Below are 26,912 nucleotides of genomic sequence, written 5' to 3'. Positions count from 1 at the left end.
GAGTGTTTGGGTTTTCACCCCCACAGCCAGGACAGAAGGTGAGCCCTTAGAGCCAGTAAGGGGAGGATGGAACTAGAAAGCTTGCCAACATCTGGAATCCAAGAGCTGTACCCTCAGAGAAGGCGTCCATGAGCAAACATCAGCCCACAGGCCAGCCACATATGAAAGCTTCCTTTCAAGCTTGAATAGTTAAGACACTTGTGGTATTGGCAAGGAGTGAGCAAAACTGGAACAGAAAGAGCTCAGAAAACAAAGTCATGTGAATTTGTGAGTGTGGTATCCAACTTAGCAGAAAAGATGTGCTCTTTAGAAAAATGAGGGGCACCTGGGAGGCTCAGTCAGGTAAGTGTCCGACTTGAGCGTGAGTCATGATCTCGTGGTTTGTTAGGTCAAGGCCCACATTGGGCTCTGTGCTGACAGCTCAGAGACTGGAGCCTGCTTTGGAGTCTGTGTCTCCCTCTCTCTCTGTTCCTCCCCCACCCACCGCTCTATCTCTTTCTCTCTTTGTCTCTCTCTCAAAAATAAACATTAAGAAAAATAAAAATGAAAAATTAGCTAGCCATATGATAAAAGGATAAAAAGTAGATTCCTTCCTCACACAATAAACAAAAATAAATCCATAAGATAAGGACTTATACAGGAAGAGCAATACTATGAAACATTTTACAGTGAAAACATACATAGGATAACAATTTTATGATAATAAAAAATTTTTTTGAATGTTAAAGATTTTAAAAATAAGATATAACAGGCATAGGTCATAAAAGAAACTGTTGACTTCCTCAAAATACAACTTTGTATAATGAATGATACCAAAAAGTTAAGACAAGAAACAAAACAGGAAAAAGACATTTTTTTTTACAAACACTGTAAGAGAGGATTTGTATTCAGTGACTCAATAAAAACTCACATAACAAGGCTTGGATCAGCAAACCACATAAGAGGAAACAGGAATAGCCAATAAATATGAACAGATGAAAAATCTTAATGATCATGAGGAAAATGCAAGTTTCTTAAAATACCACTTCTGGCCACAAGCATACTATGGCAGCCAGCATTCCTGTAGATGCTTGAAACATACTGAAGCACACATTTAAAAATAATGACTATTGGGACGCCTGGGTGGCTCAGTCGGTTAAGCGTCTGACTTTGGCTTAGGTCATGATCTCACAGTCTGTGGGTTTGAGCCCCACGTCGGGCTCTGTGCTGACAGCTCAGAGCCTGGAGCCTGCTTCGGATTCTGTGTCTCCCTCCCTCACTCATGCCTGTTTCTCTCTGTCTCAAAAATAAATAAACATCATAAAAAACTTAAAAAAAAACCGACTGTTTGCTTCAATTCACACATAAATGCAAAGTTTTGTAAGTTTATTAACCTTTACCTGTTTCATGAGTTCTTTATCCATATCATTTGCCATGGACTCCTGGATGGATTGCAGAGCAAGTCTGTATAATGAAACAGTATCCTGACACTGGAAACACTGATGAAGGATTTTATCTAAATTGCCTGCTCTCCCAGCACTGTTGGAATTGAGAAGATATTAAATTTCTTACAGAGAGCCAACATCTGTGAAAAATCTAGGGTAGATAAAAACAACGTGGTCTCTATTTTTTCTATTTCCACTGATAACAGAAATTCAGTAAGACATTATATAGGAAAATGGCAGTTTGATGGGGCTGCTAGCATCAAGTTTAGTTTAGTATATGGTTTAACTCGGTTCAGTAAACACGCGCTCGGGACTTAGTATATGTCAGGCAAGTACTGCACATTATGGAGCACAGAAGTGGGTAAGACATGCTACCTGCATACATGAAGCAGGAAAAGAATTATAAATAAGTGTTATTAGTTAGCCATGCAAATTAAATTTGTTTAGAGCCAGGATTTAGAAAATATCAGGCTAAAGAAAATCAATAAACAGGGTGGGTTGTTTTAAAATATTACACAATATTTACCAATAGTTTCTTTTTTAAATATGAAGATACATAGAGAGAAGAACAAAAAGAGGTCTATAATCGCTCACTATAGGCCCAGTAAACCATCTAAAGGCCTAATACATGTGGGAAGCCATTTGAGATTTCTTTCTAAGTCATAACTTTGCTTAAACCAAAAACCTGGTTTATGGCTCAAAAGATATACATTGTACCTTGCCTTATAAATGAGTAGCCTAAAGGAAAACCATCTTATTCTTAAGATGTGGATCAATGCTCCTACCCTCTGCATTCTTTGACATTAAAACTTATGATTCCTGCCTATATGTTAATTTATAATCTTTTGAGCTTTTACAAGATGTAAAAATGGTATATAACCCTGTAAAAACTGCTCATTCTCCAGAGTACTTTCTTTCCTGTGAAGATCATGTTTCCTGGGCAGCTGTCCTAACATGGGCTCGAATAAAACTCTTTCTTGGGGCACGTAAGGGGCTCAGTTGGTTAAGCGCCCAACTCCTGATTTTGGCTCAGGTTATGACTCACGGTTCGTGAGTGGTTGATGAGTTTGAGCCCCACATCAGGTTCTGCACTCACAGGGTGGAGCCTGCTTCGGATCCTCCCCCTTCGGATTCTTCCCAACTTGTTTTCCTCTCTCTCTCTCAAAAATAAATAAAATGTTGAACTTTTAGAGATTCTAAAAGGTTTGTTAATTTTGTGTCAACACTCTTAAGAGAGCTAAATTCAATGGATGTTATGAAATGTGTGGAAAGTGACTCACACTCTTGAACTGTTCTTCTGCTAGCTGTGGATGTTCAGGGGCCAGATGCACTGCCAAAATTGAGCACAGTGGGAATATCATGGGCAATTCAAAATTTTAGAAGATGCTTTTATTTCCAATTTGGTAGTCAAGATGAGAATGTGGAATTAAGAGACAAGAGTACCAGGGGTGCCTGGGTGGCTTGGTCAGTTAAGCATCTGACTTTGGCTCATGTCATGATCTCGCGGTTTATGAGTTCCAGCCCCACACTGGGCTCCTTACAGAGCATGGAGCCTCCTTGAGAATCTCTCTCTCTCTTACTCACCCTCTCTCTCTGCCCCCTCTGACCCTCTCCCACCTCTCAAAAATAAATTAACTTAAAAAAAGAGACACAAGAGTACTAGATTCAGTGTCTAGAATATGAGTTGTACCAGGATTACTGTCTATTGTGATGATCACCAAAACCACATTCATCTTTCTCACCTCTGGTTGTGAAGAGTCAATGTGAGGTGAGGCTGTACTAAAGAAGAAACATGGTTCCACTTTGTAAGGCTTGCCTAAAGGGAAGTGACTAGAGGGTATCATAGCTATCTGGTTTTTGTTTTTTAATGTTTATTTAAGTTAGAGAGAGAAGGTGAGAGAGAGAGAGAGAGAGAGAGAATGAGAAACAGAACATGAGCAGGGGATGGTCAGAAAGAGAAGGAGACACAGAATCCTAAGCAGGCTCTAGGCTCTGAAGTCTTAGCACAGAGCTGAACACAGGGCCTGAATTCATGAACTGTGAGATCATGACCTGAGCCTAAGTCAGATGCTTAACCGACTGAGCCACCCAAGTGCTCCAACTAATGAATATCTGATATAGAAGGATCTATTTTAGGATGAAAGGTTTATCAGGATTTTATAACAGAGGCAATGAAAAATTCCTGCATCGCTACCTACTAATATTTAAGGACACCTGAAATAACATTCGTTTGCCTCAGATGTCCCTCATTTTCCCAAAGCTAGGGGCCTCAAACAGGTGACCAGGAACACTCATGGGCTCCAATTAAGGGCAAAGATGGCCTTCTGTGGCAACCCCCCAGGTAGAGAAATGGTAAGTGTGATGAAAATTAGACAACTATATCCAATAAGTTCTTCTAATTCACGGGCTATCATCAATCTGCAGTCACGAGTCACATTCTCACAGGGTGTTAGTGTCACTGTTAGAATCAACAGAATGTGATGTGAGTGGCTCAAGAGATTGCCGCAATGATCAGTGCTCGGTTTCCCAAGATGAGGAAGCAGTCTGCGGCAAACACAAGACATGCAGTTCATGAAACTCGCCACCACTTACCGCGCAATCATTTTGCCGAAAAGGGTGACATAAAGGGCATTGCAGGTTGCAGCAGAACGACAGTGTCGCTCTAGCCTCTTCTCCTGTACCAGTTTCCCCAAACACGAAACAAACAGAAACAAAACCACCCTGGAATTAAGCGGTCTTGACCACGGAGCCATCAACAAACACCCCTGGCAGAAGTGACATGGCTCCGGCCACCTCATCAGTGGCACACTGCCATGTGGTGGGGGACCGCAGATGCGGTTGGCATGGATATGTTCTTCTGCCTTGAAAAGTAACTGCTTAATAAAGTCAAACTTAAGCCCCAAATGGTTTTATAGCTTCTTCCATATTTGTTAAAGAGCAAATGCATTTAACAATTAGTAAACTCCGTTTTTCTTAACACGATAGACAGTTCTTATATTGAATTTTAACTCTCATATAAAGTGTCTTAAAGGACAGCTGAGAGAGGGTAAAAGAGCAGCAAAATTAAAAATACTTACCTGCTCTTTACTCAGTTGAATGTCCATAGTGTGGCATTCTGCAATTATAATAGATTTTGCATCTTTTGGACTTAGAGGATCAAGATGAAGTGTAGGCCACAACCTTTTATTTAAAGAAAAAAACCAAAATTCTCTTCTAATACAACTAAAGCTGTAATCTACCCAAACACATGTCAAAATTCATTACAAGAATTAATTTTTTATATTGCTTTTGGAACATCAGCAAAACTAATCTCTGTTAATCTTATTAGATAATATTATTTGATTCTTTCTAACATGTGTATCATTAGTTTCAGCAATTAATCCCAACAAAGACTTTTAAATAGTATATACATTAGGCAGTAAAGCGGTAGAATATTTTCCAGTTCTATGTTCTATATTATTAAAAAAATTAACATAGATATTCTATTAGTACCTATGAAGACAGTACATGATAGTACTTGCCCATAAATTACTTGTAATCTAATTGGAATTTATTCACCCTGCAACATGGATTCTCAATGGGGTACTGAAAATTGTTTCAGGGTGGGGGAAAAGGATCTCACTCTTTTCATGTATAAAGCACAAATATACATGCATATCTGTTTATATACATAAACTGATACATAGTATAAGGGTGGTATTAAAATTCTTGGGGTGACGGAGGTGATTAGGAAGAAAATATTCTAAAAAGGCTCCTAAGGGGTACAAAAATAGGTTGTGAGGCACTGCCCTACAGAATTCAACCACTGTAGGACTGCCGAAGTGAGCTCATGGTTCAGGATAACAGGTGCCTGGCGCATTACTCATAGTCTGGCCCTCCCCCTATTTTTCTCATCTGTAAATGTAACTGCCTGTTGGCCACCACTACCTGGCAACTCAAACCAACCATGTCCAAAAACAAGACTTCTAACATTTCCTCTACAAACTTTCCCATCCTTTGTGTTCCCCATTTTAGTGCACAGAACCACAATTTACTTAATTTCCCAAGTCAGAAACTTGGGGGCCATTTAGCCTTCCCCTCCTTGACATCCCAGATCTAACCTCCAACCAAATCCTATAGATTGTATCTTTCTCTTGAATTCATCCACTTCTCCTCATCCTCACTGTCACTTATAGGAAAAGCATAAAAACACAAACATGTATCTTTTAAAACCTTTTCTTGTTTGTACTTAAAACATCTCAGTAATCTGAAAGAACTAAAGTTAGGTCATACCTCCAGGCTGGAGGACATGTTTCCACATTCACAGAAACGATTACTCTTACATTCACTGGCAGGGGATCTATCAGCCATTTCATGTGTTTTTCCACTTGCTTAAAAATATAAAAACAAAATTCATTCTATTAATTCAAAATATTTCAAAACAACCCAATAATAGCTCCCCAAGTAAAATAAAATTCTCATTACATCTCTCATTATTATTAAGGATAAAATCTTTTTTTTTGGATGATTTATCTCAGAATACTAAAAGATAAGTGGCAAAATACTATTATTGCTGATACAAGTTCTGGATCCTTAAGGAAATGTCAAGGTCCTAAAAGTATGTCAAAATGAACAAATTTGCTAATTGGTCCATTCAGTTGATGTTTCCTAATAAAATACTACTGTCTACTGGCATACAGTACATTTTTTATCCACATGCTTCCTCCCTAGAAATTAGGCAGAAATAACAGAACCAACATCAACATTTTCTTCTCATAAAAATACTCAAATACCTGCTATATCCATTACTGAACATTTTGTTTCTTTCTGAGAGTATCAATAGGGCACAAAGTGAAAACAGTACCTGAACTTGATCTATAGAATCAATAATGATGATGATACTGCCTTGATGACGGGCAGAGAGTTTTTCTAGCCAGCGTGGAAATTCTTCCAGAAGCTTAGCAGGATCCAATGTCAGGGCAGATACTGACCAAGAGTGCTGCATCAACTACAACATGAGAACACAAACAAGTTAAAGTAGTTGCACTTTGTAACAGTTGGTGGGAAATATTTCTATCCCTATTTTTTAAACCACAGTTGAGTAACCAAGAGGACCCAACTGCATCAAGTATTATTTTTAACCTTGTACAAATCCAAAACAAATGGGTAATACTGAAAATTGAAAATTATTGGGTACTTGGCCCCAACAATTTCTGATTCTAAGTAAAAATTCTGATAGTTGCATGTGGCACCTGGGTGGCTCAGTCAGTAGAGTATCCAACTCTTGATTTCAGCTCAGATCATGTTCTCATGGTTCTGTTCATGAGACTGAGCTGCACATCAGGCTCTGGGATGACAGCATGGAGCCTGCTGGGGTTTCTCTCTCTCTCTCAAAATAAATAAATAAACATAAAAAAAATTCTGGTAATTCCAAAACATGACATATTATACCTTTAAAGTTAGTCGTTTGATAATCAGGGAAGACTCTGAGCTGGTTGACATAGGCCTTCCCACAAAATGAGAAAGAATTAGCGTGTTAGGGGAATTCTTCTGTTGTAACTGAATCCTGAAAGAAAAAGACCTTTTATAAGACTGATAAAACTCATTTGTTATCAATAAATAAAATTCACAATGCATTCAACATCAAATGCTACCTAACTCTCTCTCAGCAATCACCTAGTCAATCCCTTTTGAATAAACATAGGAGACTTCCATCTTTATTCCACTTTTAGATTCTTTTAACCTTTAACCTTTAAAAATTATAGATTCATTTTCATTACAAATTGATATTAACTAATGGAAACCAATACAGTGCACATTTGAGATTAAAGTACTGGTGAAATAAGCATTAACCTCTAATTAAAAATATGTTATTAGAGAAAAAGGAAGATTCTTTGCTAAGTACAAAAATATTATTTTCTAAAAAAAATTTTCCACTAAATAAAAGGACAGCAAAAAGGACCCAACACATACTAGTTCTTCAATGTAAATCATAATTATGAAAGAAAATATTCTAATTGTTTTTAAATAATAGGATCTAAAATGACAGTAAAAAAGAGTTTGTTGGCTTCTATAACCCATAGTCCCTAATTTGAAGAATGACTTTACATCTATAATATAGGTTATCCTTTGTTTTGATATACTTTATGACTTATTTCACTCTAAACAGCCTGTCTTTGCCTTATTTCAAACATTTAAAATCCCAGTGAAACTTTTACAATGAAGCTGATCATTGAAAACAAAGGCACATTCCCTGTATAATTCACCTAATTCCAGTCCACACTGACCACTCCCTCACACAGCACATGCTTGCCTGTGACCCACGTAATTAATATAAATAATCATAAATGCTCATATTTCCTAATCCTTTCTCATTCTGTATTCTAACATCCAAACTGTATGCGCTTCAGGGCATGAGTCTGTTATTTTATACATTTTTGCATTTTTAAATATTTAGTATTAATTATTATTTAGCATTAATTAATTAGTATTAATTAATATTTAGTACAGGCCATGCAGGAGGGCAAGCAGGCACGAAGACATTTTGTCGGACGAGTTCAGTAATTCGAATGACAACAATGGTAACGACGTAATGCGTGCATCATACCACTTGGATAAAAGAAGAGACTTTCCAGAACCTGGTCCTCCGGATACGAGAAGGGGTGGAATTGGTGCTGGTGCCGCCACTAGGTCATTAAGCCGTTGGTAATACTAGAAACAAAAATGAACTTAAACTGTGAGGAAGCATATGCCTTTTAGAGTACTAGAGTCAACTTCCGATCATCCTCTGAAATCATTAGAGAAAAGCTGCATGAGAAAATGAAATCTTTTAGTCAACAGTATCCTCATAATTGCTTATTTAATGGCTGGTTAAGTATGCCCAAAATAGTAAACTAAGAATCAGCCCTAATTTCTTCCACACATAGTGCTGCTGTAAATTAATGGATGAGAGACAGGATCCCCATTGGGTCTTACAACATTCAGGTTGTACAGAATGCCGCAGGGAGGCTAATGGATTTACCCTGTATTCCCTAAACTGCAGAAAATATCACAGAAGGCTTTGCGGGCACCAGCAGGCATCCTCAGTCTCCTGGTCAGAAGAACACCTGTCCTGGACACCACCACAGTTTCCAGGGATTTCTGAGAATAGGTCTGAACAAGAGCAGTTTTGTCTGTGTCTCCCAACTTGCATTAGATCTTTCTGAAATTAAGTGAGCTCTCCACAAAGTCCCAAAACCCATGTATCTCAGGCTTTCCCCAGACACTAAAAACTGATTCGGAGATAAAAGGACATACTCAGAAAACCAAAATAGCTCAGTATTTATTAGGGACTTGGCAAAGTTATCTTGGGGGTTGAGATGTTTTTTAAGTGTACCAGTGGTCTAAATGACAGCAGATAAGGCATTAAAAGAATTTGAAATTAAATAGTTTATGGCTAGCTTTAGGGTAGCAAGAATTTCCAACTACAATAAGTTATTATTTGGTATCGTTTTTCAGTCAATTTTTGTTTGCCATATATGAACACAGAATATATTCCCCAGGAACTCAGATTATTCTGATAGCAATGATGCTTCTCAAAAAGCAATGAACTTCACTGATTTAGGACCTTGTAAATCCCAACAATTTAATTCATGCTCCCACATAAAGCCCATTCATAGATCCACAGTTCCCAACTTCAGACCACTTGCCATAGGAAGAAAGAGCATAGGATTAGGAGCCAGGAGACCAAGGTTCCAGTCCCAGATCTGCAGTCTACCCCAGGTGTGCTCTCAGGCAAACTGTCACATGAACTTTAGGTTCTTCAGTTATGAAATATTGATAATTCCTCGCTTATAAAATAGCGAAAGTGTAACATTCATCATGTGCCAGGTACTGTGCCAAGTGGCTGATGTGCCTTCATCTGGTTGAGTCCTCCCAACTACCCTGTCAGATAGGTAAACTAGTCAGTCTCACTTTACAGACAAGGAAGTCAAAGTTCAGAGCTTAGTAACAGAATCCAGTTAGGAAATGGTGGAACCAGGACATAAACACAGACCGTCTCAATTATAAAATTTCTATGCAAATACTGCTGCTAGTGACAGCTATGATAATATTCTTTAAAACATTCACTCTTAATTTTTAAATGTTAATTTTTTTGAACTTGGCCATAGATCATTTTTGTGCCTCAAATTCCATTAATTTGTTTAGAATGATGAGGAGACTAATGAGCTGATCAGCCTATTGTGTTAACTATGGTGCTGTTTCCTGAATGTTTGACATTTTGACTCCTCCAAGCACTGGAAGAATAGACCGCCTTACGGTTTTTATCAAGTCTCCTAGCTGCCCTATTCTTGGTTTGATGAGCTGCAAATGGTAGCATAAAGAACATGTGGTGGATAAGTCCTCATCTGTAACTGAAATATGTCAGATGTTCATAAGTGTAATTGAATCTCACTTATCTTTCATATGATACAAAGTTAAGCATATGTCTCAATATGGATAACCAAGTCATGAGGACAAACACTAACACAATTATTAACCTTGACTACATTTAGGTAAAAACATAATCATAATACAGTGTTAAATGGTTACTGATGTTTGTTGGAACACTACTCCAAATGCTCACTTTCTCGAATCCCAACTCATGGGCGGAATTTGAAGCCTGTTGAAACATTTCCATTTGCTCTTGTTCATCATGTATGTCCCACAGAACATCACCAAAATCATCTTCTTCTGGAACAGAATCTTCACTGCCCAAATCCTTAGTCTCCAAGTCTGTGTTCTCAAAGCCCAGGATGTCCTGAACACCAAGAGCAACACACGAAAGTGAATAAAGAACTTAAATACCTTCTAGCAGTTTCAGTATATAGGACTCAGGTGGCTTTCACCTACTGAGGAGGACAAGTCCAAACCTATGCCTTCATATAGTACCGACAAGAATAAACATAAAACTATAAAAAAGCATGTGTTTAAAAATAAAGAAATATTAAAATGATAAACACAAACATCTTTCTCTTTTATTAAAAATAGAAGGGCATTTGGGGCACCTGGCTGGCTCAGTCAGTAGAGCATGTGACTCTTAATTTTGGGGCCATGGGTTCAAGCCCCACACTGGGTGTAGAGGTTACATTAATAAAACACTGGGGGTGCCTGGTGGCTCAATCAGTTAAGCGTCCAACTTTGGCTCAGGTCATAATTTCACAGTTTGTGGGTTCGAGCCCCACATTGGGCCCTGTGCTGACAGTTCAGTGCCTGGACCCTGCTTCAGATTCTGTGTCTTCCTCTCTCTTTGCCCCTCCCCTGCTTGCACTCTGTCTTTCTCACAAAAATAAATAAAAACATTAAAAATAATTTTTTTAAACATTTAAAAAATTTAAAAAAAAACTGGACACAGGGATGGCTCAGTTGCCTGAGTGTCTGCTTCATGATTTCAGCCCAGGTCATGATCTCAGGGTTGTAGGATTGAATCCTGTGTTGCGTTCGAGACTGAATATGGAGCCTGATTAGATTCTCTCTATCCCTCTGCCCCTCCATCCCTCCCCACACCCTGCTCATGCTTGCTCTCTCTCAGAAAAAAAAAAGAAAAATAGCAGGGCATTTGACTCTTCAGGGATGTTTTCTGAAAAATGTTACACAATATATTCATTTATATCTGGATAGAAAACAATTTTAAAAATTGTGATAATGATTAGAAAATATGCTGCTTTACATTTTCATAAGAATTTAATTACTGAGATGGGGATTCTTGATATTAAATATCTCTGTTGAGATATCTAGTCTTTATAGCACTGAAAATATGTTGCCCCTCAAAGAGTAAAGATGGCAAATATGTCCACTTCCCTTCGCTGCCATTTATTCTGCTCAATTAATTTTATTTAACTGGGTCCTAAAATTCACAAGATTGTTGAGAAGATAAAAATTGATGTCAGTTTTTATGCTAAAGAACACTATACAAAATGTGTTGCCGGAAGGCATATCATTATGTTCTGGAGCTCATTCTTTTTCTCTGATAACAAATTTCCATACTTTTAATACAAGTTAATAAGAAAAAGTAATCTAAACCCAAACTTCTCAAATGCAATCCTGGGTACCCTGGAGGGGGTGCCGCAGGTATGGGCAACTGCAGGCTAAATGTAGTACATCTGTCTGTTGCACCCATTTTACTTTAAGGTATGTGTGGGGGAGAGTTTCTTTTTTATCATTACTAGCATTTTTGTTGATACATAATTTAAAATCACTTTTTATATTAAAAACAAACACAGGTATAACATTAAGCAGAATACAGAACTCATATAAATTTATAAGATAATACTTGAGATAGCATAGAAACGTTCAGCCTGAGACACTTACCATGATCCATGACCTCAGACTCTCAGAGGTATGTTTTCACAAACCCTCTCTGAGGTAGGGATAATGTAGTGGATAAATGTGAAAAGGATTTTTCTAATTTATAAAAGTTCAGGGTGAACACAAAACCTCAGGAAACTCTCATTGAATAAGATCAACACTGTCAACAATAGCCAAAACATGGAAAGAGCCTAAATGTTCATCACCTGATGAGTGGATCAAGAAGATGTGGTATATATACACGATGCAGTACTACATGGCAATGAGAAAGAATGAAATCTGGCCATTTGTAGGAAAGTGGATGGACCTTGAGGGTGTCATGCTAAGCGAAATAAGTCAGGCAGAGAAGGACAGGTACTGTATGTTTGCACTCATAGGTCTAACAGGAGAACAGGAGAAACCTAATGGAGGACCAGGGGGAGGGGAAGGGGAAAAGAGAGTTGGGGAGAGAGAGGGATGCAAAACTTGAGAGACTATTGAATGCTGAAAATGAACTGTGGGTTGAAGGGGAAGGCGGAGGGAGGAAAAGAGGTGGTGGTGATGGAGGAGGGCACTTATGGGGAAGAGCACTGAGTGTTGTATGGAAACCAATTTGACAATAAACTATTAAAAAAAAAAGAATAAGATCAACATTTCCCTCGAAAACTTCTACTTTTTACCTGGCACTTTTGCAATCTATTTTATACTTATCAGGTATTGAGGAATCAAAGAGCTTTGTGAGACAAATTACAGATAAAGACACATGGTACTTGGGGTGCCTGGGGGGCTCAGTCGGTTAAACATCTGACTCTTGGTCTCAGCTCAGGTCATGATCTCACAGTTCGTGGGTTTGAGCCCTGCGTTGGGCTCTGCACTGTCAAGTGCTTGGGATTCTCCCCCTCTCTCTGCCCTCCCCTACTCGTGTGCTCTCTCTCTCTCTCTCAAAACAAATAAATAAATTAAAAAAAAATAATTTAAAAAAGACACATGGTACTAGTAATACTATGATAATACCATAGGATAGGCAACCACCAGAAACAATGGCCCTTCCCCAGGTATTCTTTCTTTCTTTTCTCCCTCTAGGAGTTATTTTCAAAAACACAAATAAGTTGTTTTCATTGGAAGGCCCAATTTTATGGAAAATAGTCTTAGAAAAAAAATTTTTTTAAAGTAGGCTCTACACCCAACATGGGACTCCAGTTCATGACTTTGAGATCAAGGGCTGGGTGCTCTTCTGAGCAAGCCAGCCAGGAGCCCCTTAGAATATTTTAGATGAAATCTTACAAGGAATGCATATTTACCTGTTTAATAATCTTTTCCACATAAATAAAAATTTTACATACTCCTTCTGTAGGATCTCCAGAATGATCAATGATCTGGAAAAAAGAAAAAAGCTCAACAACAACATGAAAAAAAGAGTAACAGGAGGAGGTGGTGACGGTAAATACTTCTACAGAAGTTATACGTCAGGGATTATTCTAAGTACTTTACACACTAGTTCATCTGTCCTTACAACAACCCGATCAGAGAGATACTAGTACTTTTTTTCCCCAGGAACAGAATTTAGTGGCTTATCACTTACATATAACACCCAGTGCTCATGGCAACCAGTGTCCTCCTTTTGCTCCTCACCCCTGTAGCCCTGCCCCCCACTCAAAACCCAGCCAGCAACTCTCAGTTTGTTCTCTGTATTTAAGAGTCTCTTATGCTTTGTCTTCTCTGGTTATATATTATTTTTGCTTCCATTCCCTTATGTTCATCTGTTTTGTACCTTAAATTTCACATATAAGTGAAAATCATAGGATATTTGTCTTTCTTTGACTGACTTATTTTGCTTAGCATAATAAACCCTAGTTCTATCTACATTGCTACAAGATTTCATTCTTTCTGATCGCTGAGTAATATTCCAGTGTGTGTGTGTGTGTGTGTGTGTGTGTGTGTGTGTGTGTATATACCACCTCTTCTTTATCCATTCATCGGCTGATGGACATTTGGGCTATTGTCAATAGTGCTGCTATAAACTTTGATGTGCAGTTGCCCCTTCAAATCAGCACTCTTGTGTCCTTTGGATAAATACCTAATAGTGTGCAATTGCTGGGACATAGGGTAGATCTGAAAGAAGAGTCAGTATCTTTCCTCCTGGGAGCTAGTGGACTAGGCTCATACTAATGTAATCAAAGCAAATAATGAAATGGTTCTGGAGATTATTAAAAAAGACACTATTTTGTGTTGAGTTCTTTAACGTTACACTGGTCTCAAGCTTTTCAATACTAAATGATGTAAAAAAAATGCTTGTGTTCACATTTGATCTTATTTCTTGAATGAGCACAGAGAAATAAAAACAATGTCCAAATCCAAGTTGTTTTCAACTGTACTTTTTTTTTTTTAAGATTTTATACTCAATGTGGGACTCGAATTCATAACCCTGAGATCAAGAGTTGCATGCTCTACTAACTGAGCCTGTCAGGTGCCCCCCAACTGTATTCTTATCACCAACTGCAAGCATTTTAAGTTATCTCAGTGTGCAGTAAGGTACACCAGATCTCTGTTCTAAATATTATCCCATCATGCATCTGAGAATGACCAAATCTCTCACACTCATAATCACTGTTTTGCTTTTCCCAGTGCTCTTAGAAAAGGCTCTCTCTTACATGATCCTTGGTCAACAGTAGACAAGGACTCTGCACTTGGGGGAAAAAAGCACAGAAGAAAAATCTGACTTGTCCACTCATAGATCATACCCTTTATAACTGTGTATTGCTATTTATTCCTTTCTTTTTCTCATAGTTGACAACTAAGTCTATTGGATCTGCTGTCAAAATTTACCCAGATTCCTGTTTCTCATCACTTCCTCTACCACCACCCTGGTCCCAGCCACCAGGATCTTACACCTGGTGATTGCAAGAGCTCTCCAACTCTGCCCTCCTCCACTACCCTCCAAACTAATCAATTCTCAACATGGCAGCCCAAGGACATCCTTGTCAGAATTGTATTTCTTCTGCTGCTGCTTGAAGTCTTCCAATGACTCAAGTAAATACCTCCAGGTAAAAAAATATCTCACTCGAAGCAAAAAAACTCCAAGGTTTCTAATGTGATCTCCAAGGTTCTTTATCCTTAGCTCCCAGTCACTTGTCCTATTAATCTCCCCTCACCCACTCCCCCCTCATGGCCTTTGCTCTAACATTTCCCTTGGGCAACCAGATTCTTAAAAAAATAACCTTCTGAATTTTACCTTGGCTTTGTTGGTCTTGGTCAGGTGAGAAACTTGATCAATCAACTGTTGAATGGAATTGGAACTGACTTCCCCATCCTCTGAGCGATGATAAATTAATCGTGGTTTGCCTTCAGGGTTTTTCAGAAAAGCTTCTTCGCAGTCTTCCAATAAAAGGCTAGATTGGAAATCAGTATTTCTTGTGCTACACTGCACTATGGCAGCAAACAGTCAATCAACCTAAGTGTCAATAATGGGAGTTTAAAGCAATGACAAGGGGCCAGAAGAAGCCCAGGGACAGAATAAGCTTTCTAAAAATGGATGTTTTATAGCTCTGTTTCAGCTTAGCCAGAAAACATAATGCATTCATTAGCAGACAGTGAGAACAAGTACAAGAAATTCTGCATTAAATTGAATCTTAAAGCATACATTACTTTAAAATTTTAAATCTAACAACAATAGTGAAAAACCTCTCAAAAAATACTGTAAGTATGGCTCAAAATACTGGACCAGACTCATGAGATTTTTCAAATCAACAGAAACCTAATTCCACTTAGAAATACATAATTTCCAAATTAAAATATAAATACTACCAAACCCCGTGCTTCAAGATTTTTCTCTTCTCTAGTCTGTTAGACTTTCTCATCCAACAAATGACCTGAATTTTTATACCCAAGATACAGTATGAGAAAGATCCAGAGGCAGATGTGGGAGGTCAAATGGCTAGTAAAAAATCTTAACTGAGGTACAGGGCTAAAAAAATTCTAACTTTGCTACAGGGTACCATAATGACAGTTTTTACTATTCCTATTTAAATTCTAGAAAAGTCTTAAAATAACCTACCAGCGTTTTCTACATGGCAAGGAAAATTATAACCAATTCCCCTTTCTAAAAAGCATTAATTGAAAGATTGTCTAGAGAGGCAAATTAGTGTGTATAAGCAAGGGAGAGCTATTACATGATTCAAAATTTATATGGAAATACTAGCCCCAATACAAAACTGAGTAATGTTCTATTACATATCTCCGTGCCAATCCAATCAATCCAAACCACAGAATTTCTCCTTGTTAAAACTATTCTGACCATGTTCTGTATAATTTTTGGATTTGGGTTCTTTTGTTCTTACTTTGGGAGAAAAGTCTGTGGCCCATGTGAATACCAAAGAATGGGCCACTGTTCAAGCACATGTTCCTATTTCAAAATCACTCCCTACAAAATTGACATGTGGGGCTCAGATGAAATGATAGGATATCTGGGACTTGGTTCAAATTTGTTGGTGGGAGGGAAGTATATGGGGCTACTGGGTACTGCTCAGGGTACGTGATTCTAGAGTCATCTTTGAGAAGAACGTGGGACTATTCATGAGAGGTGAAGGATAAGCTGAGAAAATAAAAGCTCTACCAAACCCATTAATGGCGTGAAGCCTACCACTACTGCCATGTTTCTTGACAGCCAGGGAATAAACATTAAGGAAGCAAAATAATAAGCAGATGGAATATGAAAAATTAAAGCAAAATAAAGACAAAGCATAGGTGAATAAATGATTAAATTTTAGAAGCTAAAATTCTTATTCTTTAAGAAGAATAAAGTTTTTAAAATGTAAATAAATAAAAATTTAGTTAAAGAAGATATACTGAAATCTGCCAAGCAAAATAATAAAATATGAAAGAAATGAGGGGTAAAACATTAAGAGGAATTTAATATGAGAAAGATAAAAATAAATGTTAAAAGTGTAAAAATAATATACAGTATTTTATTAACTAAATATGGATAGAAGGTAAAGAAAAAACAAGATATTAAATAATAAAACAGAATATATCCTCAATAAATATTAAAAAATAACAGGAAAAGAAAAGGGGTGAGGGAAGAAAAGAACCCCTACTAAAAGGCAATCAAGTGGAAAGAATCCTTAAACTTGTCTGGGGGGAGGCTCGTTGGCCAGCTGGCTGCCTGGCCACGGGCAGTCTCAGGAGCAAAGACGGATGGCGCTGCAGGGTCTGGTAAAGCCCAGGGCTCCACAACCTTCTGCTCACAGCTGAGGTCACAGTTGGTCCTCAATAAAGGGAAAAATGCTTTGGAAGGGTTAAATCCAATCAGCAAATGCAGAAAGAAACCCTCTTATTAAACATATTTTGTCTTCTATCTATACATCGAGTTAGGTGAAAATAAATCTGTGTTTGCAGACTAACTCATTGGTGTTAATTATATTCACGTTATAAGAAAATTGCTCACTTTACTGGAATTAAGTAGTATGCTCCTCATAGAATTAAAAAATTTGATTTAACATCTATAGAAGTGTTCAAGAAGCTCTCAATTTGTATCTGAAGAAAGAAAATACTGAAAGTAAATGCAGATTATGGAAATCAAGAGCTGCCAACTTGCTCTGTTAGGGCCACTGAGTATACACTTCAGGCTTCGTGGGCTACACAGTCTTTCTTGTAACCACAGCTCTTAACTCTGCTGTTGTAGGAGGAAAGCAGCTGTAGAAGTACATAAATTAATGAATACAGCTATGTGACAATAAAAACAGGTAGCTGACTGGATTTGGCCCGAAAGCCGTAGTTAGCTACTGATGATTTAAATGATCTTTACATTAATGACGCCAATCTTAGGACCTATGAAACAACTCAAACAGTGTAAAGTTTTTAATTCTTTATTTCAGTATGAAAGGTCAAAACACTTATTGAATTTCGTGGATTGTTTTTGATTAGAAGGATGCAATTAGAACTTATCTGTGAAGTTCATTTGGCAATCTCAATTCTATTTACAACTTCTGTAATAAATGACAGAATTTTCAGCTTACCTTGGTAAGGTTAAATGAATGAATAAAATAACTAGTGAACTCTTCTCAATTTCCCATTTTCTTACAGCGACGTATTGATTTTCAGTATCTATTGGAAAATATATAGCATGGAAAAAATATCCCATTGTCTCACACATTCTTTTCAGTTTAGGTGAATAGTCCTAAAAAGAAATGAAAACAAAACACAAGAAATTAAAACATAATAAAAGCACAGCTTATATAACTAATGATCTGGTCAGCTTAAAATAAAAAAGCATGCTTTAGAATAGGTTATGTTGGATATTTTTTAAATTTATATTCAAAACTTAAAAGTAAAAATAAAATCATATTTAAAAAAATCCTTAAAAGAAAAGGCAAATTTCCCTTAAAACAAAAATAATATAAGCTTAGTAACTTGGCTGTTTCCTAGCTTAGAAAATAATGTATTTCGTAATAAAACCTATAAAAACAGAAGAAAAATATTAGGCTATTTTCCTTTGGCATTTATTTTTGTTGTTGTTGTTATCATTATTATAAATGATTTCTGCTTTATTCTTATAAAGAGTGGTAAACCCAAATCCATGAATCTATATAGTAAAAAGTGTCCATCATGATATATCAGAATATTAAAGCAAACAGATATAAATGAAAACAAATTAAGTTACTAAGTAATGATGACTATTATTATGCAATAAATGAGTAATTCCCTTAATATCAGTTTAGTAATAACCTACATTCAGTTGGTGAGTAGAAACTTTGATTTTGAGGGGCGCCTGGGTGGCTCAGTAGGTTAAATGTCTGGCTTCAGCTCAGGTCATGATCTTGCAGTTCGTGGGTTTGAGCCGCACATCGGGCTCTATGCTGACAGCTCAGAGCCTGGAGCCTGCTTTGGATTCTGTGTCTCCCTCTCTCTCTGCCCCTTCCCCATTCATGTCCTGTCTCTGTCTCTCAAAAAAAAAATAAAAATTTTAAAAAATAAAAAGAAACTTTGTTTTTCAAAATATTTTATCTCTGAACCTAAATTGAACAATATCAAAAGGAAAGCTAAATAAATTCATTAATCAATAATCTTTTAATCAGTAATGTTAATAGAGCACGTGTAGCATATGATGTGCAGATCTATTTAAAAGTCAGTTAGAACAGTAATTGGCAACTTTTTCTGTAAACAGCAAGTATTCTTACAAATTAGTAATAGCTTAATGACTTGGGTATTTTAGCAGAGGTCTTTAGGGTCCATTTAGTCTGTCATAATTTATTCTACCATTGTAATATGAAGGAGCCATAGACAGTATGTAAATGAATAAACCCAGTTTTGTTCTAGTAAAACCTTATTTATAGATACTAAAATTTAACATAATTTTCACATATCACAAAACACTCTTTTGGTTTTTTTTCCAACCATATAAAAAGGTAAAAAGCAATCTTAGCTCTGGGTCCTATAAAAACAGGCTGCAGGCCAGATCTGGCCCACAGGCTGGAGTCTGCCTGTCCTCTGCCTCAGGCTAACCCCAACGCTGCACTGAAATATTAAAAACCACGATAAGGATTAAATTTTGTCATAACCTGAAACAGATTTAAGGCTAGGGCAGGAAGGTATTACATAAAGCAGGTACTATCAACAAAGGTCTTAAACACGATGGAGAATGTATAATAAAACATTCAGTAGCATTAAGTTCCAAAGCCTTAATGTGAATACACTGGTAAAACTGAGCAAGATTTTCTCTTAAAAAAAAGTCCAAAATTCTTCCTGCTCTTTAAGACATATATAATCTGAAAGGCTGTAAACTACTTGGTTTAGATATAGCAGTGCTATAAATAGGACACAATATTAACAAATTTTATTTTATTTCTTTTCATTTTTTTTACTGTTTTTATTTATTTTTCAGAGAGAGAGAGAGAGAGAGAGAGAGAGAGAGAGCACAAGCAGGAGAGGGTCAGAGAGAGAGGGAGACACAGAATCTGAAGACAGGCTCCAGGCTCTGAGCTAGCTGTCAGCATAGAGCCTAATGTGGGGCTCGAACCCATAAACCGTGAGATCATGACCTGAGCTGAAGTCGGATGCTTAACTGACTAAGCCACCCAGGCACCCCTTAACTTGTATTTTAAATCAGTGAATAAAGAATGTATAAATCTCCTCACCTTAAGGAAAAGATCCACTTCAGGCTGGGTTTCATCTGTATAAATGAGGTAACATCTGATGGTGTTACTCCACAGAGAATGTGAAAACAAGGGAGTAACTTGTAATAAACTAGCTACAGCAACATCCCAGTCATCTGAAAACAAAATTTATCATACGTTCATGAAAAAAAATCATCAGAAAAACATTTGACAAGATGATTTTTTTAAAGTCTGAAAAAACATAGCAGGCAACACGGAATGGAATCTGATCTTGTTAATAATGACACAGATTCTGGAGTAACATATTAGAGGGCAAACAGTTCTTGAACCTCAAATTCTATCCTTGGGCATAAAGCAATCAATGTCACCAGTGGTCCCTGCTGGGGTACCAGTGGCTCCAGTCAAGAATCATGAACCTGTTACATGAGCTGTTTAATTAGTTTGCAGCTGTTGGAGGGCCTACATTCCCAGGCTCGCCTATAGTTTTACCTACTTATTATTCTTGAGATCTATTAAGTGAAAAAGAAACTTTAGGAATGGCATAAAATGAAATGTTATTTAGTGAGAAAGAACATTTTAAGACATATTTGTCTAACTCAAAAGGCATAATTAAACACTTTTCATTTTGCTGCTAATTTTATAGTTTAAGAAAATAGAGTAGAGCTGCTTATAACACCTCAGATCTGCACTAGCATTGAAATTCTGAACAGATCTTAGAGCTGTTTTGGACACCAAATTATATAAAAATAATGAAAATATTCTTTTGACTAAGGATACTACATTGCATAACTTCGTACTCTACCTTTAAAAGCATCAAAGAGACAGAGGGAAAGACTAAAAACATCTGTTTCTCAGTCAATCTACATTACACTCTCAATGATCAACTGAAACCCCTGAGAAATCAGACCAGAAGCTAAGTATAGAGAACCTGATTTGCCAGTCTGGCCAGGGAGCACCATCTGATCCTGATGTGAATCACAGAACTTACTTGGCCCTGGTCAGTGACAGCACCATTTAAGTGCACGCCGGCTTGACAGCGGAAGACACCCAGAATGAAAACCGCATGCCCTGCCGATGGTCGTTCTCCCGGCACCCAAGATTGCAGTACGTGGACAGTCACTACCATTGCCAAGGCAATTGGCAAATAGCTTGTGTTACCTCTGTTGACATTTGCAAAGGGTCCTTCCACATCTATAGAACTATGGGCAAACTCGGGGCCCCTGAAGGACTGCTGAAGCTGGATCATACTCCCGATGGAAGGTTCACTTCCCAAGGCTCCTCCAGTCCAGTATTCACACTGGGTTCCGACAGCTGCAAATGCGAGAGATTTTATCTTGTGAAAACCAAACCACTGAATGTTCAAAAACTTATGTGCACTACACAGGATTTCTAATTTAAAAAAATACTGTAATATTATAAATACAACAAATATTCAAATATTCTATCTTTAATGATTTTCAAAGTATTTTGTCACCAACTTCTGGCAACTTCTAAGGTGCTGGTTAATATAATTCTGGTTATCATCTCAAATTCAAAGAGGGGACTAAAGAGAGAAAGATGAAAACAAATAAACAATACAGTAACCAAAGGAACTGTAACAACAGAGAGACGTTAAAAATATCCCCATACAAAAATTCTAAACAAGATTTCTAACCAGTTTCGGCATCAGTATAAAATTTGAGGGAAAGAATTTCAAAGGAAGACTATTAATAGCATACTTGTAATGAAAATTGGTAATTCATCAGGATGTAAGCTAAGGGTTTAAGGAGCACCTCCTCTTTAAACTTCCAGAGTAATAAAATCTATGTCTGAATAGGTGCTTATGAACATGACACCTTTGGCTAACTATGCATATACTAGTATTTGGACTGAATTTCTGGCAAAGCTGAGGTTATTATTTGTAGGTCTTTGAGTGTGAAGTGAGTGACATTCCCTCAGTATCCTTTCTTCATGTTTAAATCAAATATGAAGAAAGACCTAGGAGGAAATACTAACTTGTTCTTATGAACTTGCCAAGGCAATTACAATATAATAGTTTTGAAGCACTGCACATTATAACATATGTCAACACTGAAATAACCACTAAAACTAATGTGGGGTCATAAGAGCATCCTCTTAGTCACTCAAAGCCATTAAGAATCACTTCATTTTTCCCCCCTCAAAAGTTAGCAATAAAAATCCTAGGATGCTGGTCAGATTCCAATGGTTCTAAAATGTAAATTAAGAGGGAATTGTCAAGTTGCCATATTTCACTCCCAAATCAGTTTGTAAGAATAAAATGTGGGTTCCTGCAAACGAGAGAGTGACTACATTTTTCTACTGCATTTACAATAGAATCTTTTCCATTTTTCAGTATTAGTCACAGTTTATTAATATTTTCTTAGAACAAGGTGGACCCTTTCCTTCTATGGCTCCAAGCTTTATTTCAGAAAATAACATATTTTATTTTTTTTTAATTACATAATAAAAACTTTTTTAATAGCTCACAGGACTGTCCTGGAAACCACTTAGTGAAATATCATGCAGATATTCTAATGGATGGTTGCAAAGAATGTATCATTATGTAGAAAAATAAGGGGACAGAGACCACCAACTATCTTCCAACATCCTGTCTCCCCTTCTTCCTTTAGTAACAGAATTTCCAAGTTTAGGTGGATACATGACTCTCCTACTAGTGATTACACTTTCCAATCTTCCTTCCTTCCTTCCTTCCTTCCGTCTCTCTCTTTTTCTTTCTTTTTTTTAAAGTTTATTTCTCTACTTTGAGAGAGAGAGAATCCTAAGCAGGCTCCACACTGCCAGCACCAGTGCTGGATCTGTGGCTCAAACCCACAAACCAGGAGGTCATGACCTGAGCTGAAATCACGAGTTGGATGCTTAACCAACTGAGCAATGCAGGCGCTCCTTTCAGATGTGCTTTCAAGGAGAGGAATGGATTCCCTTCCCTCTTCCCCAGCCCAAAATGTAGATGTCAAGGTGAGACCTGGAGGAGCTGTCCTAGACCAGAGAGAGGAAAATCTCTGGGGTGAGGTTGGCAGTACAAGTCACTAAGAAACCTGGCTCCTAATAACGCCATAGATTTCATGGGAAATTGCTGTCCTAACAGCTGAGAAAGCAGGACAAAGTGCAATTCTATTTATAACAGCAACCTCATATGGGGTGCCAGGGTGGCTCAGTTGGTTAAGCATCTGACTTTGGCTTAGGTCATGATCCCATGGTTCGTGGGTTTGAGCCCCACACTGGGCTCTGTGCTGACAGCTCAGAGCCTGGAGCCTGCTTCCAGTTCTGTGTCTCCCTCTCTCTCTCTGCCCACCCTCGCTTGTGCTCTGTCTCTGTCTTTCAAAAATGAATAAACATTAACAGCAACCACTTATAACTAAAAGGATTCAAAGCTGGCTCTACAATATCATTACACCTATAACAAAAACTTAAAATATAAATAGGAAGTGAATTTACCAGTAACATCTGTACAGTTGTCATCTGAATCAGAGTCTCCAGGATCAAAGAGTTGGATTCCCTGAGCCTGGAGCCTCTGAAGTTTGCTCTCCAGCTCTCGCTTAGCCCTCAGTAAGTCCTGGATTTCATTTTCCTTGGTCTCCCTAAAAATCTTTTTAAAAAACAAATGTTAATTTTGAAACCTCTCCCATAATCAAAACGTTATGTCATCAACTCTTAACAGAAAAACCTTTCATTCATGAAGCCAATATTCAGTTTGGTCCTGATCTCTTCTGTAGGATAAATAACCAAAGGAACTCCACTGTTTTGTAACTGGAACCCACTGGAATTCGGGCAGGAGGCCTGTCTGCGGCATGGGGTTGTTTTGCGCACTGCTGACATTCAGCAAATTTGTCCTCCTCCCACTGGAAGCCAGAAATGCCCTCCCCAATACATCCCCAAATATTTCCAAATGCCTTTTTTCCCATATGGAAATACTTCCTTTTCCCCAAATCCCTATTACAGTGCTCACTTCTTTATTTTTTCCTTGAAATGATATCAAGTTTACTAGGTTCATCTAAAAAATGTAAAGAGTGCTCTACTCTAGTTCTTAGAACCTTCAGGATTCCTACATCTATTTATTCACGGAGCATTATAGGAAATTTTAATATGCTGTTTTTATTCTGCATCACTTTGCAGGTAAAAACATAAGGCATTTACCTTGAATTGCCTTTTCACTTTATCTCTGTCATGCTCAAAGGTGGCTGCTCTCTCCATTGCTTGGTATTTTGCTTCTAAAGCACTTTCCTTTTCCCGAAGTATCTTCTGATACGTTTTTTGAAGTGCCTGAAATAACTGACCTTGTTATTTCTAACAAAAACAGTATTCCTCCCAAATTTTACAATATCTTACATATATTACACACATACCTTAGAACTGTTAACAATCTACTTCTATTTTACCAGCTGTCAAGAACTACATGTTGCCATTGTATTCAAACACATAGAGAATAATGAAAACCATGCAAACATGGTTGAACTGTAGTAAATGAAGACACTTCAACATTAAGCTTTTAATGGAAATTTAATACTTTTTCTTTGAAATACTGTGTCAAAATCTTAATCTTCCCTATGCCACAGTTTTCCCATCCGTAAAAGAACAAAAAGTATATAGTTTGTAAGATTTAACTTGAAGGATAACCAATTCTGTGTGACCGTCCACTCCCTGACTCCTCATTTTGCTGTGCCCAGAGCACCCTTGGTGCCTACAATATTGAAGGCCTCCGGTAAGTGTATGACTGAATGGAAGAGGTTTTTTTTTTTGTTTGTTTGTTTTTAATGCCTAGATATATGAGAAAGGAATCAAAAGGGCTGCATTAAAAAAAATGGTCAGGTTAGTTAAGGAATCAGTTTAATTAAAAAAAAAAATTTTTTTTTTTGAGAGACAGAGACAGTGCGAGCAGGGGAGGGTCAGAGACAGAGGGAGACACAGAAACCGAAGCAGGCCCCGAGCGGTCAGCACAGAGCCCAACACGGGCCTGAACCCACGAACCATGAGATCATGACCTGAGCCAAAGTCGGATGTTCAACTGACTGAGCCACCCAGGCGCTCCAGGAATCAGTTTAGACCTCAAGAGAATATTAAAATGCCTAGGGGTTTCCACTCAACTTTCAAAACTACTACATAAGGTAACAGGAGGACCCTGAGACTGTGGCATTTGTCAGCCCTACTGCACTCTGCCCTGTTGGTCCAATCTTCTTTTCTACCCTCACCTCACAGTCATTTCCAATGTGCAGCATCCATTGGACAATGGCTTTGATGCATGAAATCAGGAACCTGAAATGCGTTAAGTACATTTTATACATGCAAGCGCATTAAGAATGCCCAGTAGGAAAACTGGTAAGACAAAAGATGGATTGCTGGTAAGTAGTTCTTCCCAGATAACAGTCTAATTTTACAACAACTAGTGGGGAAGGTGGTGACCAGAATGCCTAGTCTAGAAGGAAAAAAGGCTCTTTTAAAAAAAAAAAAGTTTATTTATTTTTGAGAGAAGGGGCAGAGAGAGGGAGACACAGAATCTGAAGCAGGCTCCAGGCTCCAAGCTGTCAGCTCAGAGCCTGATGCCAGGCTGGAACTCCTGAACTTTGAGATCACGACCTGAGCCAAAGTTGGCCGCTTACCCAGCTGAGCCATCCATGTGCCCCTGAAAAAGGCTCTTCTCAGAAAAATCACTCTGAGGTATTTATTCAGTTGTGATGAGCCCAGAAACACTTGGACTATCTAGAAGTCTCTTCTACAGTTAAAAAAAAAAAAAAAGTAAAACCACAACCCTCAGAGAGGCCTAAAAACTGATGACACACAGTCTTAAAACTTTGCTCATAGAAAAGCAGCTTTTTGCTTTAAATACCATTTTAATGAGTCAAAATACATCTACTACAGGGAGACCACGCAATAATTGTTTTTCTAAGTAAATCAATCAAGTGCATTAAGAGAATCTGACTACACCTAGGAAACGTTTTCAATCACAGCAGTTAGGATGGTGAAAATGAAAAGGTTTCCAGAAAAAATAACTTCAAGATCATTAAAACTCAAGAGCTTCACACGAAGAAACTAATAGATAAGTAATATTTAAGGTGGCAGGGATTGGAGTTAAAAACTGCTAGGGAATTTGAGGAGTTGGCTTCAACATATGTCACTAAAGTCTGACGTGCGTCTGTGTGCCCCGAGTTAACCTACTTCCCTAGAGCCCCCTGCAGACTGGCATTTGCTGCTTCAGGACACTTTCAGGCTGTTTCAAGGTGTCTGAATGAATGAACTAGAAATAGAAAAGGGGCGGGGTTAGTTAAGGAATCAGTTTAGACCCCAAGGGAATGTGTCCCTCAAATTAAAATGCAGAGCGGTTTCTGGTCAACTTTCAAAACTACTCAGCTTGGAGGGGGACAGGATGGACGAAGGACGGAGTTAGGCGTCCAGAGCCCAGCCTGGCAGGGCGCGGGCTTGGGGGGAAGGCCCGATTGCCCCCGCCGCGCACCCGGGCCGGGTGTTACCTGTAGCTCCGCCCGCAGCCGCTTGTTCTCAGTGTCCAGCTTGGCCTCCCGGCGGCCCATAGACAACAACTCCTGATTCTTGCTGACCCGGAAGATCTCGTATTCCTTCTTCAGCCGCTCGTACTCGGCCGCCGCGTACTCCAGCTCCGGCACGGACGAGCCAGTAGACTTGAAACTAGCTCCCAGCAGCCCGCCGCCGCCCGCTCCACGGGGCAGCGACCCGGGCCCGGCCCCGGCAACCGCTGCTGTCGCGCCGCGGCGGAACGAGCTGCGCAGCAGGCGGGCCTTGGGTTTCACTTCTACCGGGATCTCGCAGGCCTCGCCGCCGCCCACCCCATATGTGTCCTCGATCACCTCCCCCCCAGCGGGGCTCACAAGCGACGAAGCGGTCCCCATTACGCCGGCGGGCGCCCCTACCAGCCAGCGGGGTACCAGAAGGGGGCGGGACGCGGCGAAAGAGACGGGGCGGGGCAGCAAGGAGGGGCAGGGCGGGGCTGAGGGACCGGGCGAGCAGGATGGGGCGGGGCAGCAGGACGGGGCGGGGCGGGATGGATGGGGCGTGGCAAGAGGGCGGGGCGGGGTAGAAGGAAAGAAGAGCGACTGCGCGTGCG

General features: G+C 38.7%; 1 protein-coding gene across 3 annotated transcripts in view; it reads right to left on the bottom strand.

The window, feature by feature from the left end:
* Positions 1–26,738, bottom strand: part of NPHP3 (nephrocystin 3) — a 41,889-nt gene extending 15,151 nt beyond the window's left edge. For all 3 annotated transcript variants that reach the window (XM_029940274.1, XM_029940275.1, XM_029940276.1), the window contains exons 1-16: positions 26,302–26,738; positions 23,975–24,100; positions 23,276–23,426; positions 20,978–21,130; positions 19,841–19,974; positions 17,723–17,883; positions 14,941–15,097; positions 13,010–13,084; positions 10,009–10,182; positions 8,011–8,114; positions 6,855–6,969; positions 6,268–6,411; positions 5,697–5,794; positions 4,502–4,604; positions 4,017–4,099; positions 1,380–1,518 (exon numbers count right to left, since the gene is read on the bottom strand). In XM_029940274.1, the coding sequence (XP_029796134.1) occupies positions 1,380–1,518; positions 4,017–4,099; positions 4,502–4,604; positions 5,697–5,794; positions 6,268–6,411; positions 6,855–6,969; positions 8,011–8,114; positions 10,009–10,182; positions 13,010–13,084; positions 14,941–15,097; positions 17,723–17,883; positions 19,841–19,974; positions 20,978–21,130; positions 23,276–23,426; positions 23,975–24,100; positions 26,302–26,697 (2,313 nt within the window). In that variant the 5' untranslated portion in view covers positions 26,698–26,738. The remainder of the gene's footprint in view (positions 1–1,379; positions 1,519–4,016; positions 4,100–4,501; positions 4,605–5,696; positions 5,795–6,267; positions 6,412–6,854; positions 6,970–8,010; positions 8,115–10,008; positions 10,183–13,009; positions 13,085–14,940; positions 15,098–17,722; positions 17,884–19,840; positions 19,975–20,977; positions 21,131–23,275; positions 23,427–23,974; positions 24,101–26,301) is intronic.
* Between the last annotated feature and the right edge of the window lie 174 nt (positions 26,739–26,912).

Source organism: Suricata suricatta, chromosome 5, assembly GCF_006229205.1.
Source record: "Suricata suricatta isolate VVHF042 chromosome 5, meerkat_22Aug2017_6uvM2_HiC, whole genome shotgun sequence".
Taxonomy (NCBI): Eukaryota; Metazoa; Chordata; class Mammalia; order Carnivora; family Herpestidae; genus Suricata; species Suricata suricatta.
Note: the sequence above shows the minus strand (reverse complement) of the source record. Positions and strands in the feature narration are given on the sequence as shown.